Here is a 16223-nt window from a genome sequence, read left to right as displayed (position 1 = left end):
AAACTCAAATATTATTCATAAAAAAACTTTTTTTTATTATTATTCATATAAATAAATTCAAACTATAAAATAATTCAAAGAATTAATGAAACTCTAAAATTTTGGAAGTGAAAACTATAATCATTAAACTTGAAATACTAACAAATAAACTCTGGCCCTCTGGGCTTCCTTCTTTCTCAACCTTGAGCTGAAAGGGCTTGTTGAAGGCAGAACTGCAAATCTTTTCTCGTGCTTTGAAATTTTTGATCTCTTGACGTACGTTTTAAATTGGTTAGAGCAGTGGGATTCCCATGAAAATTAATAAAATGTTAAAATATTATTATTTTATATCTAACTGGATTAGAACAGTACTGGGATTCCATTAAAAAAAATAGTAAAATGTTAAAATTTCATTATCTGTACGAGACTAAATTTCAAAATACAACACAATATCAAGAAGAGTACCCAAAGTAGAGCTTAGACAGTTGAGATAAACTAAACTTATTAAAAATCCAACTGCCAAATTTACTTGAAAACACCTTCGAACAGGACATAAAACCACAGGTAGCATTTCGTCAACTGGACAAACATGCAGCACATCACCAATCATTTATTGGTATATAAAACTACTTAGATGCAAAAGACAAGTACATGAAAGTAATCTAAAATAGAGATTTTTTTTTACATCCAAAGTAAACAACATAGATAACAAATCACAATAAAAAAGAAAATTAGTTTAGGATGAACATTGACCACATCATGGTTAAGAAACTTTACCAACATCCAACTGGCAACCAAAAGTATGCATCTCAACATCTCTAACTCAATATAATTAATCTCCTCCTCACTGTCTTCAGAATAAGAGGCCAAATTTGGAGGAGTAAAATCTAACTTATATAGACTAAATGGAGGATTTGAAAGAAACGACCTGGCATCCAAATGGAAAGGAAAAAAAACTATCCAAAATATGCACCTCATCACAAGGAAACTGGCTAAGACATAAGAGTAATTCCAACATGGAAGCATGATTATGAAGAATCTAATGTGTAAAGAACTATGTTAATTGTTGGGCACCAAGCATGATACACAATATCAGTTATCAAGAAATTAAAATAGAAACAAATGTGATCTTTCATATTAAAAGTATATGCCTTGGATCTTCCAAAAAGAGCAACATAAAAGCATTTTACAATACAAATTATAAACACGAGAAAATTAACCTTAAAACTTGAAAATAAACATATAATTAGTAAATCTAAATTGTAAAAATAAAATTAAAAAAATAAACTCTGGCCTTCATCTAGGTGAAGGTGATCCATTTCTCTATTCGGAGGTTGAGCTGAAGGGGGCAAATGTTTTCTCCAGCTTCGAGCCTTTCGAGCACGATACGGCCTTTTTCGGCTTTTGAAGGACCCTTATGAAACAGTGGGTCCATTAATTAACAAGTGTGTAGCATTATATAGCCGAACCTGTCATCAATATACTAAAAAAATTTCTTTCAACAAATTTGGACTAAATTAAATTAAATACAATAATAAATAATAACATACATGACATGTATCTGCCAGATGAATCTAAAATAAATAATAATAATAGATTACCAAAAAAAAAAAATAATAATAATAATAACATGAGATGTATGTACTATATGTAGTACCTCATCAACGTTCATGAGGAAGGGTGGTGGTTGATGTTCCTGCTGGGAGTGAGGGAGATTCTTCTTCTAAACAATCATATATTTACCCTTCTTCTTCTTCTTCTTCTTCTTTTTCTTCTTCTTCGTCTGATTCTCTTTCTCCATGATGGCTTAATTCGCTTTCCTCTTTCTTCCTCCTCCCTGTTGTTGTTCTTTCTGGGTGGTATCTTTCTCATTCACTTTATTATTCCCTTCTAAGCCATCATCATCATTATTATTCGTCTTAATCTTCCTCTTTGTAAACTTACCTAGTGACCACTACCAGGTTTGGCAATGCCAATGAAAAAGTAGTATTTGTAGGGTAGGAGCAATGGAGAGTAGGAATGTCAATTTGCCCCACATATCTTGAAAACCACGATGCATCACCCCTAACGGAGCAGTTTTTCCTTCAAAAATTAGGAATATGGGGTGGGCTCAGGATAAATTATCAAGCCCCGAATCGGGGATAGGCCGGGATCAAGGAATAAAGAAACCGGCCCGAACCCAGTCCGTATATATATATATATATATATTAATTTATTTATTTATATTTTATATATTTTAATTATGATATTTTTTTAGAATGTATTTTATTATAATTGTAAATTTGGACTTTGATATATTTTATTATATTTTTATTACATTTTAGTCACTTTATTTACATTTTATTCATAAAAGAAATTTTTTTTATATAAATTTCTCAAAAAAAATTATATCAATTCTAAAAAAAAAAATAAACCGGCAAAAACCATCCCTCCTTGTTTCCGATAGGGAAATCTTTGTCGCCTCTCCGCCTCTAAAAATATTAAAGAAAAAACCGTGTGGACGAAATGAAAAATTTCCCGTGAAAATGGAAACAAAATTAAAAAAATCGATCCCATCATCTTCCATTGACATTTCTTGTCAGGACCCGTCCAGAATTCCTCCCCGGAACCCTAGACAAGCCCTGATCCCAGGGAAATACCACCGAACCTTCCAACGGAAAATCCGGCAGCACCTCCCCTAAGGGTAGGACTAATAAAAAATTACCTGCACTGCAAAACACACTTCAAAATTTCATCCCCTTATTCCTCCCACATTACTACAATTTGTTTCCACAAATTTACAGCACTTCAAAGAATAGTAAATCAGTGCATAAAGAACAACTACACGTCCAATACAGTATACAGAGCATTATACAGATAAATGTGGAATTTATAAAATGACAGATAAAGAAGCAATACAGGATGGAGAGGAAAAAGGGAAGAAATACTTCTTGAGCTTCGGCAACGAACTGAGACGTTGGGCTCGCCCCGGACAATCAACGTCTCCAACCTGGACCTAGGGGAACGGAATTTAAGAGTGTGAGATGCTAATCATCTCAGTGAGTGACCCTATCTACTATACACCTTTAATATTAATAGTATACCAAATAAAGGGATTTAATAAATCAATACCGAACAATTAAATAAATAAATAAATAAACATTTGAAGTAATAATTTATCTCAAAACCCTCGCTATTCACTCCGTTGGAAATATTTCCCTTTTAAAACATTTTCACAAAACTCGATATTCGTACTTCCCGAAAACCAAGGGACCAAATAATTTAATAAACAACAAATAAATAATTAAATACCCCAAATATAAATAAACCGCAATAAATTATAATAAATAATTTTTGAACACCTTTAGGGTTTGAAATTTTATCTGAAAATTACACTTGACGCACCACACCATATACCAGTGATGCCCTCCAATACCCAGTGTCCTGAGCACCGACTGGCGGGGAGATTAAAGAGAGAAACCTGCAAACGGCACTTCGGCGTCCCGACAGTACCGCTGCTGAAACCATCATCCCGGCCAAGGAGGGGGGCGGCTGTGGCCAATAACAAACTTGCCTGCCCACGGTCCAATGGCAACTCACGGGTGAAATAATAATACTTGCGCGCTGAACCACATATACATATACCAGAACACTAATACTGTGTGAATGCGTCTAAAATAATTATTAAACCAACCGTACCATTTTCCAAAATTACCGTGGGAAATATACCAAATTTTCACACTTACCATCCCACATATTTCCTTTTCACAATCCGGTACGAAAACATCAATAACCAATGAAACCATAATTTCTCTCGTAATACGAGGTTCAACAATTCAAATACCGCGGGCATAATTTATAAAATTTAAACAAATATTTTCATAAAATATTTAACCCAATTATGCCTGAAAAATAACATTTAAAACCACGTACGATTATTACTGAAATATACTTTGCTCATGCATAATAAATAAATTAAATCACAATAAAACCATAACCAAATTGTACCACATGAGCATAATTTAAATACCAACTAAACATAATTAATTGCCCAAAAATGATATAAAATTCAGACACAATCAATTACTGAAAATACTTACTCATGTGTAATAAATACCATTTAATCACAATAAAATAATAATTGGGAATTTCTTAATGACCCTCAAATTTTCATTTAGCACCAATAGGTAAATATATATAAAATAATATTTTTTCCGATTATATTTAAAATACGCCTCATGAGCACCAATTACAGATATCAATTTAATACCACATAAATATAATCAATTACCCCAAAAACATTTTTAAAGGTGGGTCACTCACCTGGAGCACGCAATTAAACCATGATCCACCATGGGATCAATTCCATGACTCACCCGTGCTCCTAGAACAAAATTCACACACAGTCAAATAAATTAATATTTTATTCGGGTAAATAATATCCGGTACCCGGGGGATCAAACACAAATGTTATCCAAAATATTCAAATAATATACCGAATCGAAGCTTGAGCGATGAGGATTACAAATCCGGTCTCCATCGACCCCAATTCAGCCGGAGGTGGCCGGAATTTGGTCGAAAAGATTCGGCCAGATTTAAACTTGAGGGATCTCTCAAACGGTGGGGATTTTGGGCAATCTAACCCCAGAAATGGACTCAGAGGGGTCGAAAATGGTGGAATAGGGGTATGGGTCGGGCTGGGTTGGTCGGAAACGGCGAGAATCGCCTGAAAAACGTAACCGGCCGCCGCTGACTTCACCGGCCCGATCTGGGCTTGTCCGGCGGCGACTGGCCGGGAAATTTGGAGGCTGAGGTCGCGGCAAGATGGGCTTCACCGGGGACTGAAATCCGGCCAAACGGTTGGTCAAACAGAGAGAGGGAGAAAGTCAAAGGAGAGAGAGAGAGGGAAAAGTCTCTGTGTGTTTTATTTGTCTCTGTCGGGCTCGGGGAAGAAGAAGGGAAGGAAAGGAAAAGAAAAGAGAAGCTGTTTTCCCACGTGGGGAAAAGAAAAGAAAAAGAAAAAGAAAAGAAAAAGGAAAAGAAAAAGAAAAAGAAAAAGGAAAATAAAAATAATTAAATAATTAAATAATAATATTATTATTTAAAATAATAATAAAAATAATTTGATATTACACATGGTTGACATGTGGCTTCTCAACATGGTGACACATGGTCACCTTCATTAAGTCACACGTGGCACATCGTTACGCGTTTAAAAATAATATTAAAATAATATGGTATTTGAAAAACTCTACAGGTCCATAACTCTCAAACCACATGTCCAAATCGGACGTGCCGCTAGTCTACGAACTCATATCGACGAGCACTTCACAACCATGCATGAGTCAAAGCTCAACCTTGCATGAATAAAAAATCAACTCCGATACCCCTTGGACAGTTTGGACCTCAACTTGTTTTGCTCATAACTTTCAAACCGTAGCTCCGTTTTGAACGTGCTACTAGTCTACGAACTCGTGCCAATGTGTACTTCGTAACGGTACCTCAGTCAACCTAGAATTTCAATCGGATCAAAAGTCAACTTTTGACCCCTTGGTCAACGGTCAACAGTCAACCTCGGTCAACGTGCAAAAATTCCGACATGGTTCGGGACGGGGTGTTACAACCTTCCCCCCTTATAAAAATTTCGTCCTCAAAATTTCTTACGTCGCTGAAACGTATAAGAACATCAGTCGCGGATTTGAGCCTCGAGCTTCCACGTCGCTTCTTTTAGGATCTCCTTTTTGAACTCAACGATATCCTACTTTGGATTCTCAACTGGCGATACTTAACCCTTAAGTCGCTCTTGGAAAAACCATAACATAGAACAAATAATAAAATAAAATAAAATATGCACGCTCATAATGGATGTACGTACGATACCTTCTACATACTACGTGATCCATGATTCTAACTGTCGCCGACACTCTGCTACCAATACAAACCAGGGTGGTTGCCTATATTGGCCGTCCAATCCCCTGGACTCGTACGCAACATGATCATGGGGCTAGCTCTACATGGACCACATTGGTTCGCCGCCTCCATATGGTGCAGTATAATATCAAACGATATAACATACAAATACATGTACGAACATAAACAAAAACACTTGAATAAAACACCTTTAATTTCAAATACCACTTTGAAAAGGGTTTAAGTTTTAATAATCGATCAGAAAAAATATTTTGACACCCTCGAAGATTAGAGTTATTCAAACTCGGGCAACGAATTTGCTTCAAGACAAACGGAAAGAACGCTTTAAGATAGATAAAACGAGAGATTAGACGCGGATGGGGTGCACAACAATGCACAGTCCCTTAGGAATACTAGAACCTAGAGCTCTGATACCAACTGTCAGGACCCGTCCATAATTCCTCCCCGGAACCCTAGACAAGCCCTGATCCCAGGGAAATACCACCGAACCTTCCAACGGAAAATCCGGCAGCACCTCCCCTAAGGGTAGGACTAACCAAAAATTACCTGCACTGAAAACACACTTCAAAAATTCATCCCCTTATTCCTCCCACATTACTACAATTTGTTTCCACAAATTTACAGCACTTCAAAGAACAGTAAATCAGTGCATAAAGAACAACTACACGTCCAATACAGTATACAGAGCATTATAAAGATAAATGTGGAATTTATAAAATGACAGATAAAGAAGCAATACAGGATGGAGAGGAAAAAGGGAAGAAATACTTCTTGAGCTTCGGCAACGAATTGAGACGTTGGGCTCGCCCCAGACAATCAACGTCTCCAACCTGGACCTAGGGGAACGGAATTTAAGAGTGTGAGATGCTAATTATCTCAGTGAGTGACCCTATCTACTATACACCTTTAATATTAATAGTATACCAAATAAAGGGATTTAATGGTATACTATTAATATTAAAGGTGTATAGTAGATAGGGTCACTCACTGAGATGATTAGCATCTCACACTCTTAAATTCCGTTCCTCTAGGTCCAGGTTGGAGATGTTGATTGTCCGGGGCGAGCCCAACGTCTCAGTTCATTGCCGAAGCTCAAGAAGTATTTCTTCCCTTTTTCCTCTCCATCCTGTATTGCTTCTTTATCTGTCATTTTATAAATTGCACATTTATCTGTATAATGCTCTGTATACTGTATTGGACGTGTAGTTGTTCTTTATGCACTGATTTACTGTTCTTTGAAGTGCTGTAAATTTATGAAAACAAATTGTAGTAATGTGGGAGGAATAAGGGGATGAATTTTTGAAGTGTGTTTTCAGTGCAGGTAATTTTTGGTTAGTCCTACCCTTAGGGGAGGTGCTGCCGGATTTTCCGTTGGAAGGTTCGGTAGTATTTCCCTGGGATCAGGGCTTGTCTAGGGTTCCGGGGAGGAATTTTGGACGGGTCCTGACATTTCTAGTGGAGAGTAAATTCTTTAAGCCATGTGGCCCACTTTCAAAAAATAATACGTAGACCTGAGGTCCACTCCACTAAGGTGCCGGAGGGTTTTTGGAAAGTTAGAAGGAGTTTTGAATTTTAAAAGTTATTTTTAAAAATGTTTGGACAATTTTTGAAAAATAATTTTAGTTTAAAAAAAATTTAATCAAAATTTATGAAAAATAGTTTTTTAAAAAAATTAATTTTGAAAAAACAAAAATAAAAATAGAAATTATACCAAACAAAATATACCTAAACAGCAAATACGAGCAAATATAAATTTAGAGTAAGAGTGAGTCTTTTTTTTATTTTGAATAAATAAATAAATTTCCAAAACCCATTTAACATCCCACTTTCTCTCTTTTATAGAATCTGTAGTGGACTTATCACCATCCATGGCCCTTTTTTGACAATTTTCCAAACATATCGAAACACAAGTTATGCCAAACAACCCACTATGCTTTGATGTGCAAAGTCAAATTTGGCTCCACTTCCTTTTTTGGGTATGTATAGTAACTTGGTATTAGGGCCTATAATTGTTGTCTGCTTGCTCTTTTGTTTAACTTAATTGGTCAATATTTTCAATTTTTTAGTCTATGGATTAGAGTCTAAAATAAGTATGATGATCTCGATGGAGCTGAAGAATCATGTTTTAGGACCGGCTTTTGGTATCGCACACATAACCTTTAATCTTATTTCCTCCTGGTGATGAATGGTGATATCTTCATAACATAACCTCCTTTTTTTAGACTAAATATTATTCTCTGATTTTTATTTTTATTTTTTTATTGTTATTTTGCCAAAATTTACATTCTGCATGCACAAACAAATTCTATAACTCTTTTATTATCCGTCTTTCTACTTCAATTATATTCCATAATATTTTAAATAATGGATAAGTATTTCCTATACCTAAAGAATTTCTTCTAAAAGAATTAATTACCATAAAGTTACAGCCTGTTTGCACTATGTTTGCTTAGACTATTGCAATTTTATAGTTCAAATGCTGGATTTACAATTTTGTTGTAATTTAAAACATATTTGACTTTTGACTAACGGCTTTAACAAAGGTTTAACAAATGCCTTATGTAGAATTAAAATGTAATAATTTTAAAATTAAAATATATTGAAGTGTAATTTAATACTTTTTAATTCTATAATTTTGTATTTTAATACCTTTATTTTTTATTTTTTAAAAATAAATTGCACCTTGACATTTCATCTGCAACTCATGTGGCAATGGCAGTCAAATATCCTATTATTCAAAAGTCAAATATAGTTCAAATTGTAACAAAAATTATAAATGCGAGGCTTAAATCACAAAATCAACAAGATTAAAGGTACAAAATACAATAATTTCTCTATATTTTATCTTCAATCTTCATATAATCTGGTTGTATACAGTCTACAATTGGTATAATTAGAAGTTCGGAGAAAAGAAGTGAGAGGCCTGTTACAGGCCCATCAATTAGAAGAACAGAGATCCTTTCTTTCCCCCTTTTTGTACAGTAGGGTAACATTAACGTAGAATTCATTATTTGATTCTTATTTTTATATTTTATTATTGATTTTATCAAAATATAAATAGGATATCCAGATTTTTAAAATATTTTAAAATTTATTAAACTTTAAATTGATTAGATCTCCTTTTAATTGGTTTAGCCTAGCATAAAAATTATAACAATTAACACTATAGGGATTTATTAGCCAGGCAGCCTTTTATTTATTTATTTCTTTTTTCTTTTTTTATTCTTTTTTTAAGGAAAGTGTACAACCGTGTATATAATAATTACCATGAATTATTCAACTAAAACACCAAGAAAGAGACCCAAAAAAAAAAAAAAAAAAAAGGGAAAGTAGATAAAAATTTATTCCTCTTGCTCCATTCTATCGTTTTCACTGACACTATGATTTTTTTTACTAGTTATTATTTGGTGTCCCTGGCTGTGCATGGAGATACAGCTATATAATCAATTTCAAGATTTTTACACCATTTTCCATGAAATGGAAAATTGCACATGAACCTCTTGAGGTTTTTGTTCAAAATTGTATGGATTTTTTTCCCCAAGATTTTGATATGATTCCTCTAGGATATGGAGAAATGGTGGCTTCTGCTTCCTTTTTTATTTTTTTATTTTTATTTTTTAATTTTTAAGCCAATGTGGGTTATCATCCTTGCTTTTCAAATTATCTACTACCATTAGGTATAGAAATGCAAAAGTAAGCTTAAGCAGGATCCATATGACAAGATGACACAATCACTCAATCTATATTAGGGGTGGGCAATTGAATTGGTTCGATTTTGGACCGAAATACAATCCAATCCATATATATCGGTTTTTCTAATTTACAATCCAAACCAAACCATTGAAGCATTAAATCCAAACCAAACCAAACCATTTATGATCGATTTGAAACTTACTAATTTATAAATATATAATATAAATAAAAAAATTTTCAAATTCAAACATAAAATACAATTAGAATAATACAACATAATCTACAATGGAAAATAAAGAAGAAAATGTAAAAAATGATACACATCATGCACTTATTAAATAGTAAACATTAATGTCATCATCTCACTCCTATAAAATCAAATTAAAATTGTTAGAACAAATAATGTAAAATAATACATTCGTCAAAAATCATTCATTCAAGAATCAATGCATAATTCCTTTTTTTTTTTAACCTTAAAATTTTGGTAAATCATAAGTCAATCAACGTTGACAGATTCACTAATTTTAGTTGATTCTGTAAGCTCTACAAATATCAAAACAATAAAATTAGCAATAAATTATATTTAAACATTTATATATATATATTTATATATATAAGTAACAATTGGATACAATAAATGTAATATATATATATATATATATATATATATGATGGGGATGTAAAAAAAATATATATATATATATATTAAAAATCAATATATAAAAATGGAAAAAAAAATTTAAAAATTAATATATAAAAATGAAAAAAATATTCTAAAATTAATATATAAAAATGAAAAAAATAAAAAATATATAATTTTTAGTTATATAATATATTATTTGGATCGGATTGGATTGGATTGGATTTATATTTCAAATCCATAACCAATCCAATCCATACAATTTATAATATTTTGAACTCAATCCAATCCAATTAATATAAAAATCCAATCCAAACCGTTAAAAATGGATTGGATTGGACGGCTTGGATTGGATTTTGCCCACCTCTAATCTATATGAATATATATATGTATTGTATATAATAAAAAAAAATTAATTAATTTTTGCCATGGGGAATGTAGGTTGCCAATGACACAATTGAAGTAATATATCCATCAAAAGGGAAGAACCGCAAGCGGGGATAGCTCAGTTGGGAGAGCGTCAGACTGAAGATCTGAAGGTCACGTGTTCGATCCACGTTCACCGCATTTTACAATTTTTCACATATCTTTTCCTTTTTTTTTTTTTTTTTTTTTTTTTTTTTTGGGTTTCCCATAGTCAATAATATACGGAGCTAAGACAACCAAGCATAATGAGAAATTGAGAATGGACCTTGAATACTTGACCTTATTGAACAAAACATGGTAATAGTTGAACATACTTAATACATATGGCTTAGAGTCGATCAAAAGTATAAAAACATGTTGAACCAGACACAAAACATGTTTCTCATTCCATCTACTAAAACATATGCATTAAATTTTTTTATTATCTACCTACCATTCATCATGGTCATACTCACGGTTACTTCATTACGCGAGTATGAGGGTTCTACATTTTTTGACACTGTTAAGCCCTCGTCATTTGAACTCCTTTCCATGAAAAAACCAGGCTGTTTTGGTCTAGACAATGTGGCTCCTTCATTCTCCAACATATAAACAATGGAAGACATAGTTGGTCTGTCATGTGGAAACTTTTGGACACATAATAAACCCACTTGAATACATCGTACCACTTGAGAATATTCAATGCTTGAATCATTCAAACTTACATCCATTAGATCTAAGGCCTTGCCTTCATTCCACAGCAACCATGCCTGAAAATAGAAAACAAGTTTACCCTTTTTGGCTTTACTCATTTACCAAATCAAATTAACTTCTTGGCATATGGACAAAGAGGAGTGAGATATCTCTTACATGTCCTAGGAGGTTGTGATGGTGATCAGGGTGTGAGAATCTTCTATTCTTTTTTCTACTTATGATTTCTATTAGAAGAACACCGAAGCTAAACACGTCGGATTTTACTGAAAACTTCCCATCAATTGCATATTCCGGAGACATATACCCACTATATATAGATAATGAACATTATAATCAATAAATAAGTTTGGTATAAAGAAAATTAAAAAAAAAAAATTGTAAGACTTAGTTTCCAACTTACTATGTTCCTACTACTCTCCTTGTTCTAGCTTCTTTTTCATCATCATCACCAAAAATCCTTGCTAAGCCAAAGTCAGAAATCTTAGGATTCAAGTTGCTATCTAGCAAAATGTTGCTTGCCTTGAGATCTCTATGAATAATTTGAAGTTTAGAGTCGCGGTGGAGGTAGAGAAGTCCTCTTGCAATTCCCATGACAATATCAAATAATTTCTTCCATTTCAGTATCGTGCTTCTTTTATTATCTGCAAAATTATTAAAAAAAATCTTTTGTAACTCAAAAGTATAACCACTTCAGTGATTATTAAGTTTAAGAATATTTCATACCAAAGATAAAATGATCCAAACTTCTGTTGGGCATATACTCATAGATTAAGATCCTTTCTTCTCCTTGAATACAGCATCCTAAAAGTGCGACTAGATTCCTATGCTGAAGCTTTGCAATTAGTTCTACTTCATTCTTAAACTCTTTAATACCCTGTCCTGAATTCTGGGACAGTCTTTTTACAGCTATTTCTTGTCCTGTTATAAGGTTCCCCTGAATAATATCATATGAAATCATAATTTTTATAAATTTCTGGTTTAGTGCTCATGATCAGATGCGTAGATATCATACATAAATGTAGTTCAATTATACAGTAACCAAAAAATGTACCTTGTAAACAGGACCAAAACCGCCTGATCCGATCATACATTCTGAAGAGAAATTATTTGTAGCAGAAGCAATGGTAGCCAAATCATATAAAGGCAGTTCTACATCTTCCTTATCACCAGTTTTTTGCACTATTAAATTCAATGTTTATTCCTCATAAGTTCAAAAATGCAGTGACTAATTATCACACTACTGCAGCAAGATACTGAAAACGAGAACCAATTAAGTTTTAAACAGAATGGGAGTAGTTTTCTTACCTCTCAATGTGCTTCTTCTTTTGTTCCAAAATATCCACCAGACCAGGGCCAAGATACAGATGCTAGAGGTAATTACTGAAACAATTATGATTGTCTTTAATCTTCTCTTTCTTTTCCCATCGTGAATTGATTCTGTAAGAGAAAAAAACAAAGACAAAGATGCAACTTTTCACCTTTTTTCACTTTCATTTACTAACTAATCAAATATAGCTTTTCTATACAAGTTTGTCCAACTGCTCTGTTTATTTTAAGATTCACTAAACACATGCAAACAGGACATTTGCAGTGTCAATTGTCAAACACTTATACATGGGCTCTAACCATTTAAGTTTCTTAAATGACATATATATGATCCTAGTATCGAAAACAAAATGGTAAAATTTCTTTTGGAAGTGAAAATTGAAAGAGGGAATAAAGTGTTAAACTTACTAAATGGTAAAATTTCTTTTGAAAGTGAAAATTGAAAGAGGGAATAAAGTGCCAAACTTACTAAGTTCAGAAGCAGGCAATCTCAAATAAATTTCATCTGGATCACTTATCTTGGGTCTCAATTCCCGGACATCGATCAGGTCACCAAACCATACCATACAGCCACTTCTTCTTTCAATATCAGAATTTGCATAAGCTGTGCAAGAACAGTTCCTCAAGCAAACCTCTTTGCACTCATCCAAGCTCATACTTTCATCGGACCAGAACTCCAAGAAATCAGGATACTTCACACCAGCAAGCTTCACAAACCCATCTCCACTCTTGCAATATTCCAATGGCGATTTCCTCACACACCCACCAGCCCAATTCATCATTTTCCATTCTTCATCAGATTTCGGAACGAACCCATCCAAACATTCACATATGGGATCCTTGTTGATCCTACAAAAACCATTGGCACCACAATAACCATAATTGTCACACCGTTCATAAGGTGCTGTATACATTACAGACCAGTTGGTGCTGCCATTATGCAATATAAACCGATCTAACAAGCCTAAATGATTAACTTTCCCGCGTGTAGTGACTGCATTGGAATCGGTCCTGTAAGTGAAATACAGCTCCTCGTCGTTAGATATTAGAGTGGAGTTGAAAACAGGATTAGTTAGTGTATTGGGACTAGTACTGAATCTAAATCCATCCCATGGTCCTGACCGAAGCTTTATTTTGGTTCCCCTGGCAATGATCAATTGAGGAAGACCCTTGATCTTCATCCTGACTGTGGAATCACCGGTTGATGGATCATCTTGGCTTTTCCATGATGTTAAATATCTTTCAAGACCAGTTTTGAAGTTCCATCCAATCTTCATGCCTGCTAAAAATGTGTCTGTTGGATAATCAAAGCTTTGCCATGCATAATATACGACATCATGTTCAGAGTCGTGGTTATTGTTGCTGTCCATTCTGGTTTGGTCTCCAACAACAAGAATCCCGGAATCCAAAAGCTTAGCAACTGGATTGTTTGTTACCATTGATGAATTTGAGGACCAAATGGTGTTGATAGCTTGGTTCAGAAGAAGAAGATTTCCGTGGTTGGTGATGATTAATGTCCCATTAGAATCAGTAAGTGGGTTGTTTCTGTTTGCTACCCAGACAATTACATCTGGGGTATTCTTGTACCATATTCCTAGGTACCTTTTGTTTGAGATTCCAGGAGAGAAAAAGCCAAGCTCAAAGATTTGTCCCTTGGAAACTAAAGTTTGGCCATGGATATCAGTGATTGACTGTGTGGGAGTCATGGTGTCAAGTATTGAATTAGTACTACATGATTTCAAGAGAAATTGGAGTAAGACAAAAGCAAAGAAGATGATGGGGAAGAGATGACAGGTTTCCATTGGGATTTTTTTTTTTTTTTTTTTTTCCTTCCATTTAGTTTAAGAGTGTTTTTCAGATTACTTTTCCATAAAAACTCAGAATTTGGTCCAAGTGATGTGATTTAATATAATAATGCCAAGGACTTAAAGCTTTAAGATTTTGACTAAAATTGTTGATTTTTGTGTCAATGCCCATTTCTTTTCTTGAAGATGTCATAAAATTTTATTATTTATAAAATACCAATTAATGGACGCAACATATTAATTAAAGAAGTTCGAAGCAGTCAAAAAGTTTTAACAGATGAATGAAAAGTAAACGCTTTATATGTGGAGTAACTATTCTTTTTATTTTTTTAATTTTTTTAATAATAATTATTAGGTGGAGAGGGATTTGAATCTATTATCATTGTATGATACGAGAAAAGAGTGGTTGTAATTAATAATTTAAGGTAAAACTATTAATAATGTGATTTTGAGGAGAATTGTTACTTTCAAATTGGTGAAGTTAATGGTGTGTGCTAATTGATCGGCTCCACTCTGCATGCCACAAATAATAAATAAATAAGCAAGGGCTAGCTACAGAAATTAAATTATGTAATTAAACTACATTTATTTATTTATTTTTGTTTGGCAAACATTGCAGAATTAAAAAAATTATTGTTTCCATTTTCAATAAAACTCTTATGGCTGGTTCACCCCCCAAAAAATAATAATAATGAGAAAAAAGAAACTATTTTGTGAAATTAATTATTTCTTAAAAAATAAAAACTCAAAATTTAATTGTGAAAAAAAATATTGCCTGGGGGTATACAAGAGCCTCTTATCATAATTAAGATGAGCTTTCTTTCTTTCCTTTTCTTTCTTTTTTCTTTTTTCTTTTTTATTTTATTTTTTTAATGGAATTCTATTTGATATTGACAACAATTGACAATTCCACCAAAAAAAAAAAAAAAAAATCTTGACAATTGACAATTCTTTTTTTCTTTTTTTTTGGGTAATTATGTTGACTCTTGACACGAAGATGTAAAGACATGTTTCATCCATGTTCGGCAATTTCTCAAGGCCCAAGGCCCAATTAAAAAGGGTCTTGTTGGACATTTTTAATAATGGCCCACTGCAATAAGAATATGGACCTTGGTTTTTTTATTTTCGATATATATATATATATATATATTTAAAGCAATTTTGATTTAATTAAGCATGAATTTTATATTATATGATAATCATTTTCAATTTTATCATACGAACTCTGATGAATAAGTGAGTTCACAATGGCTGTTATGACTAACTGGAAATGCTAATTGTAGACAAAATCAATTCCATAAGGAAGAACTGTTATTATATCCTAATTAATTCCCATTAAAATTGAAATCAACAATTACCCAACTCCTATTTAATATTATAACAAATATCAATCAAACATAAATATTTTCTAACACCCAACATTCAGATCAAAATACTATTTTGTGAAAATACTCTAGTGGTATTATTCATACTTTCGAAATTGTAAATTCAAATAACCCAAACAATTAAAAAATAAATTAATATCAAAAAATAAATTCATTTTAATTTGAATACTCCATGTAAAGAGGCAAAATAAAAAATGTGGGAAGCTCAAATTGGAGATCTTTAACTCTCAACATTATTTGCTTTTTTTCTTTTAAATTCTTTGAGGAGAACATTCTCTTACTTTTTTTTAATTTTGCTTCTAACATTCTTCTACTTATTATTTTTTTTTTTTTTACCAAAATAATATGTTCCACCGATAACCTTAT

The 16223-nt window shown here is 32.9% G+C and overlaps 1 protein-coding gene and 1 non-coding gene across 2 annotated transcripts; one reads left to right on the top strand and one right to left on the bottom strand.

The window, feature by feature from the left end:
* Positions 1–10716: 10716 nt before the first annotated feature.
* Positions 10717–10789, top strand: TRNAF-GAA (transfer RNA phenylalanine (anticodon GAA)). Its single transcript has one exon. It is a non-coding gene; the product is annotated as a tRNA-Phe (tRNA).
* A 119-nt stretch (positions 10790–10908) lies between these two features.
* Positions 10909–14511, bottom strand: LOC125421176 (G-type lectin S-receptor-like serine/threonine-protein kinase At4g27290). The gene is made up of 7 exons (XM_048469171.2): positions 13137–14511; positions 12647–12778; positions 12393–12520; positions 12065–12275; positions 11742–11982; positions 11498–11648; positions 10909–11397 (listed from the first exon to the last, which is right to left on the bottom strand). The coding sequence occupies exons 1-7, from the start codon at positions 14467–14469 to the stop codon at positions 11074–11076; spliced, it is 2520 nt and encodes an 839-aa protein (XP_048325128.2). The 5' UTR covers positions 14470–14511; the 3' UTR covers positions 10909–11073.
* Positions 14512–16223: the final 1712 nt, after the last annotated feature.

The sequence above is a fragment of the Ziziphus jujuba genome, chromosome 10 (genome assembly GCF_031755915.1).
Source record: "Ziziphus jujuba cultivar Dongzao chromosome 10, ASM3175591v1".
Taxonomy (NCBI): domain Eukaryota; kingdom Viridiplantae; phylum Streptophyta; class Magnoliopsida; order Rosales; family Rhamnaceae; genus Ziziphus; species Ziziphus jujuba.
This window is presented reverse-complemented; position numbering and strand designations above follow the sequence as displayed.

What these genes read in the sequence shown, in the direction of transcription:
- LOC125421176 (XM_048469171.2), bottom strand. Translation starts at nt 14,469, where the DNA reads ATGGAAACCTGTCATCTCTTCCCCATCATCTTCTTTGCTTTTGTCTTA. An exon ending in GTTTTGGTCCTGTTTACAAG is followed by an intron (nt 12,276 to 12,392) that starts GTACATTTTTTG and finishes GATATTATTCAG; the next exon opens with GGGAACCTTATAACAGGACA. An exon ending in AGGAGAGTAGTAGGAACATA is followed by an intron (nt 11,649 to 11,741) that starts GTAAGTTGGAAA and finishes ATCTATATATAG; the next exon opens with TGGGTATATGTCTCCGGAAT.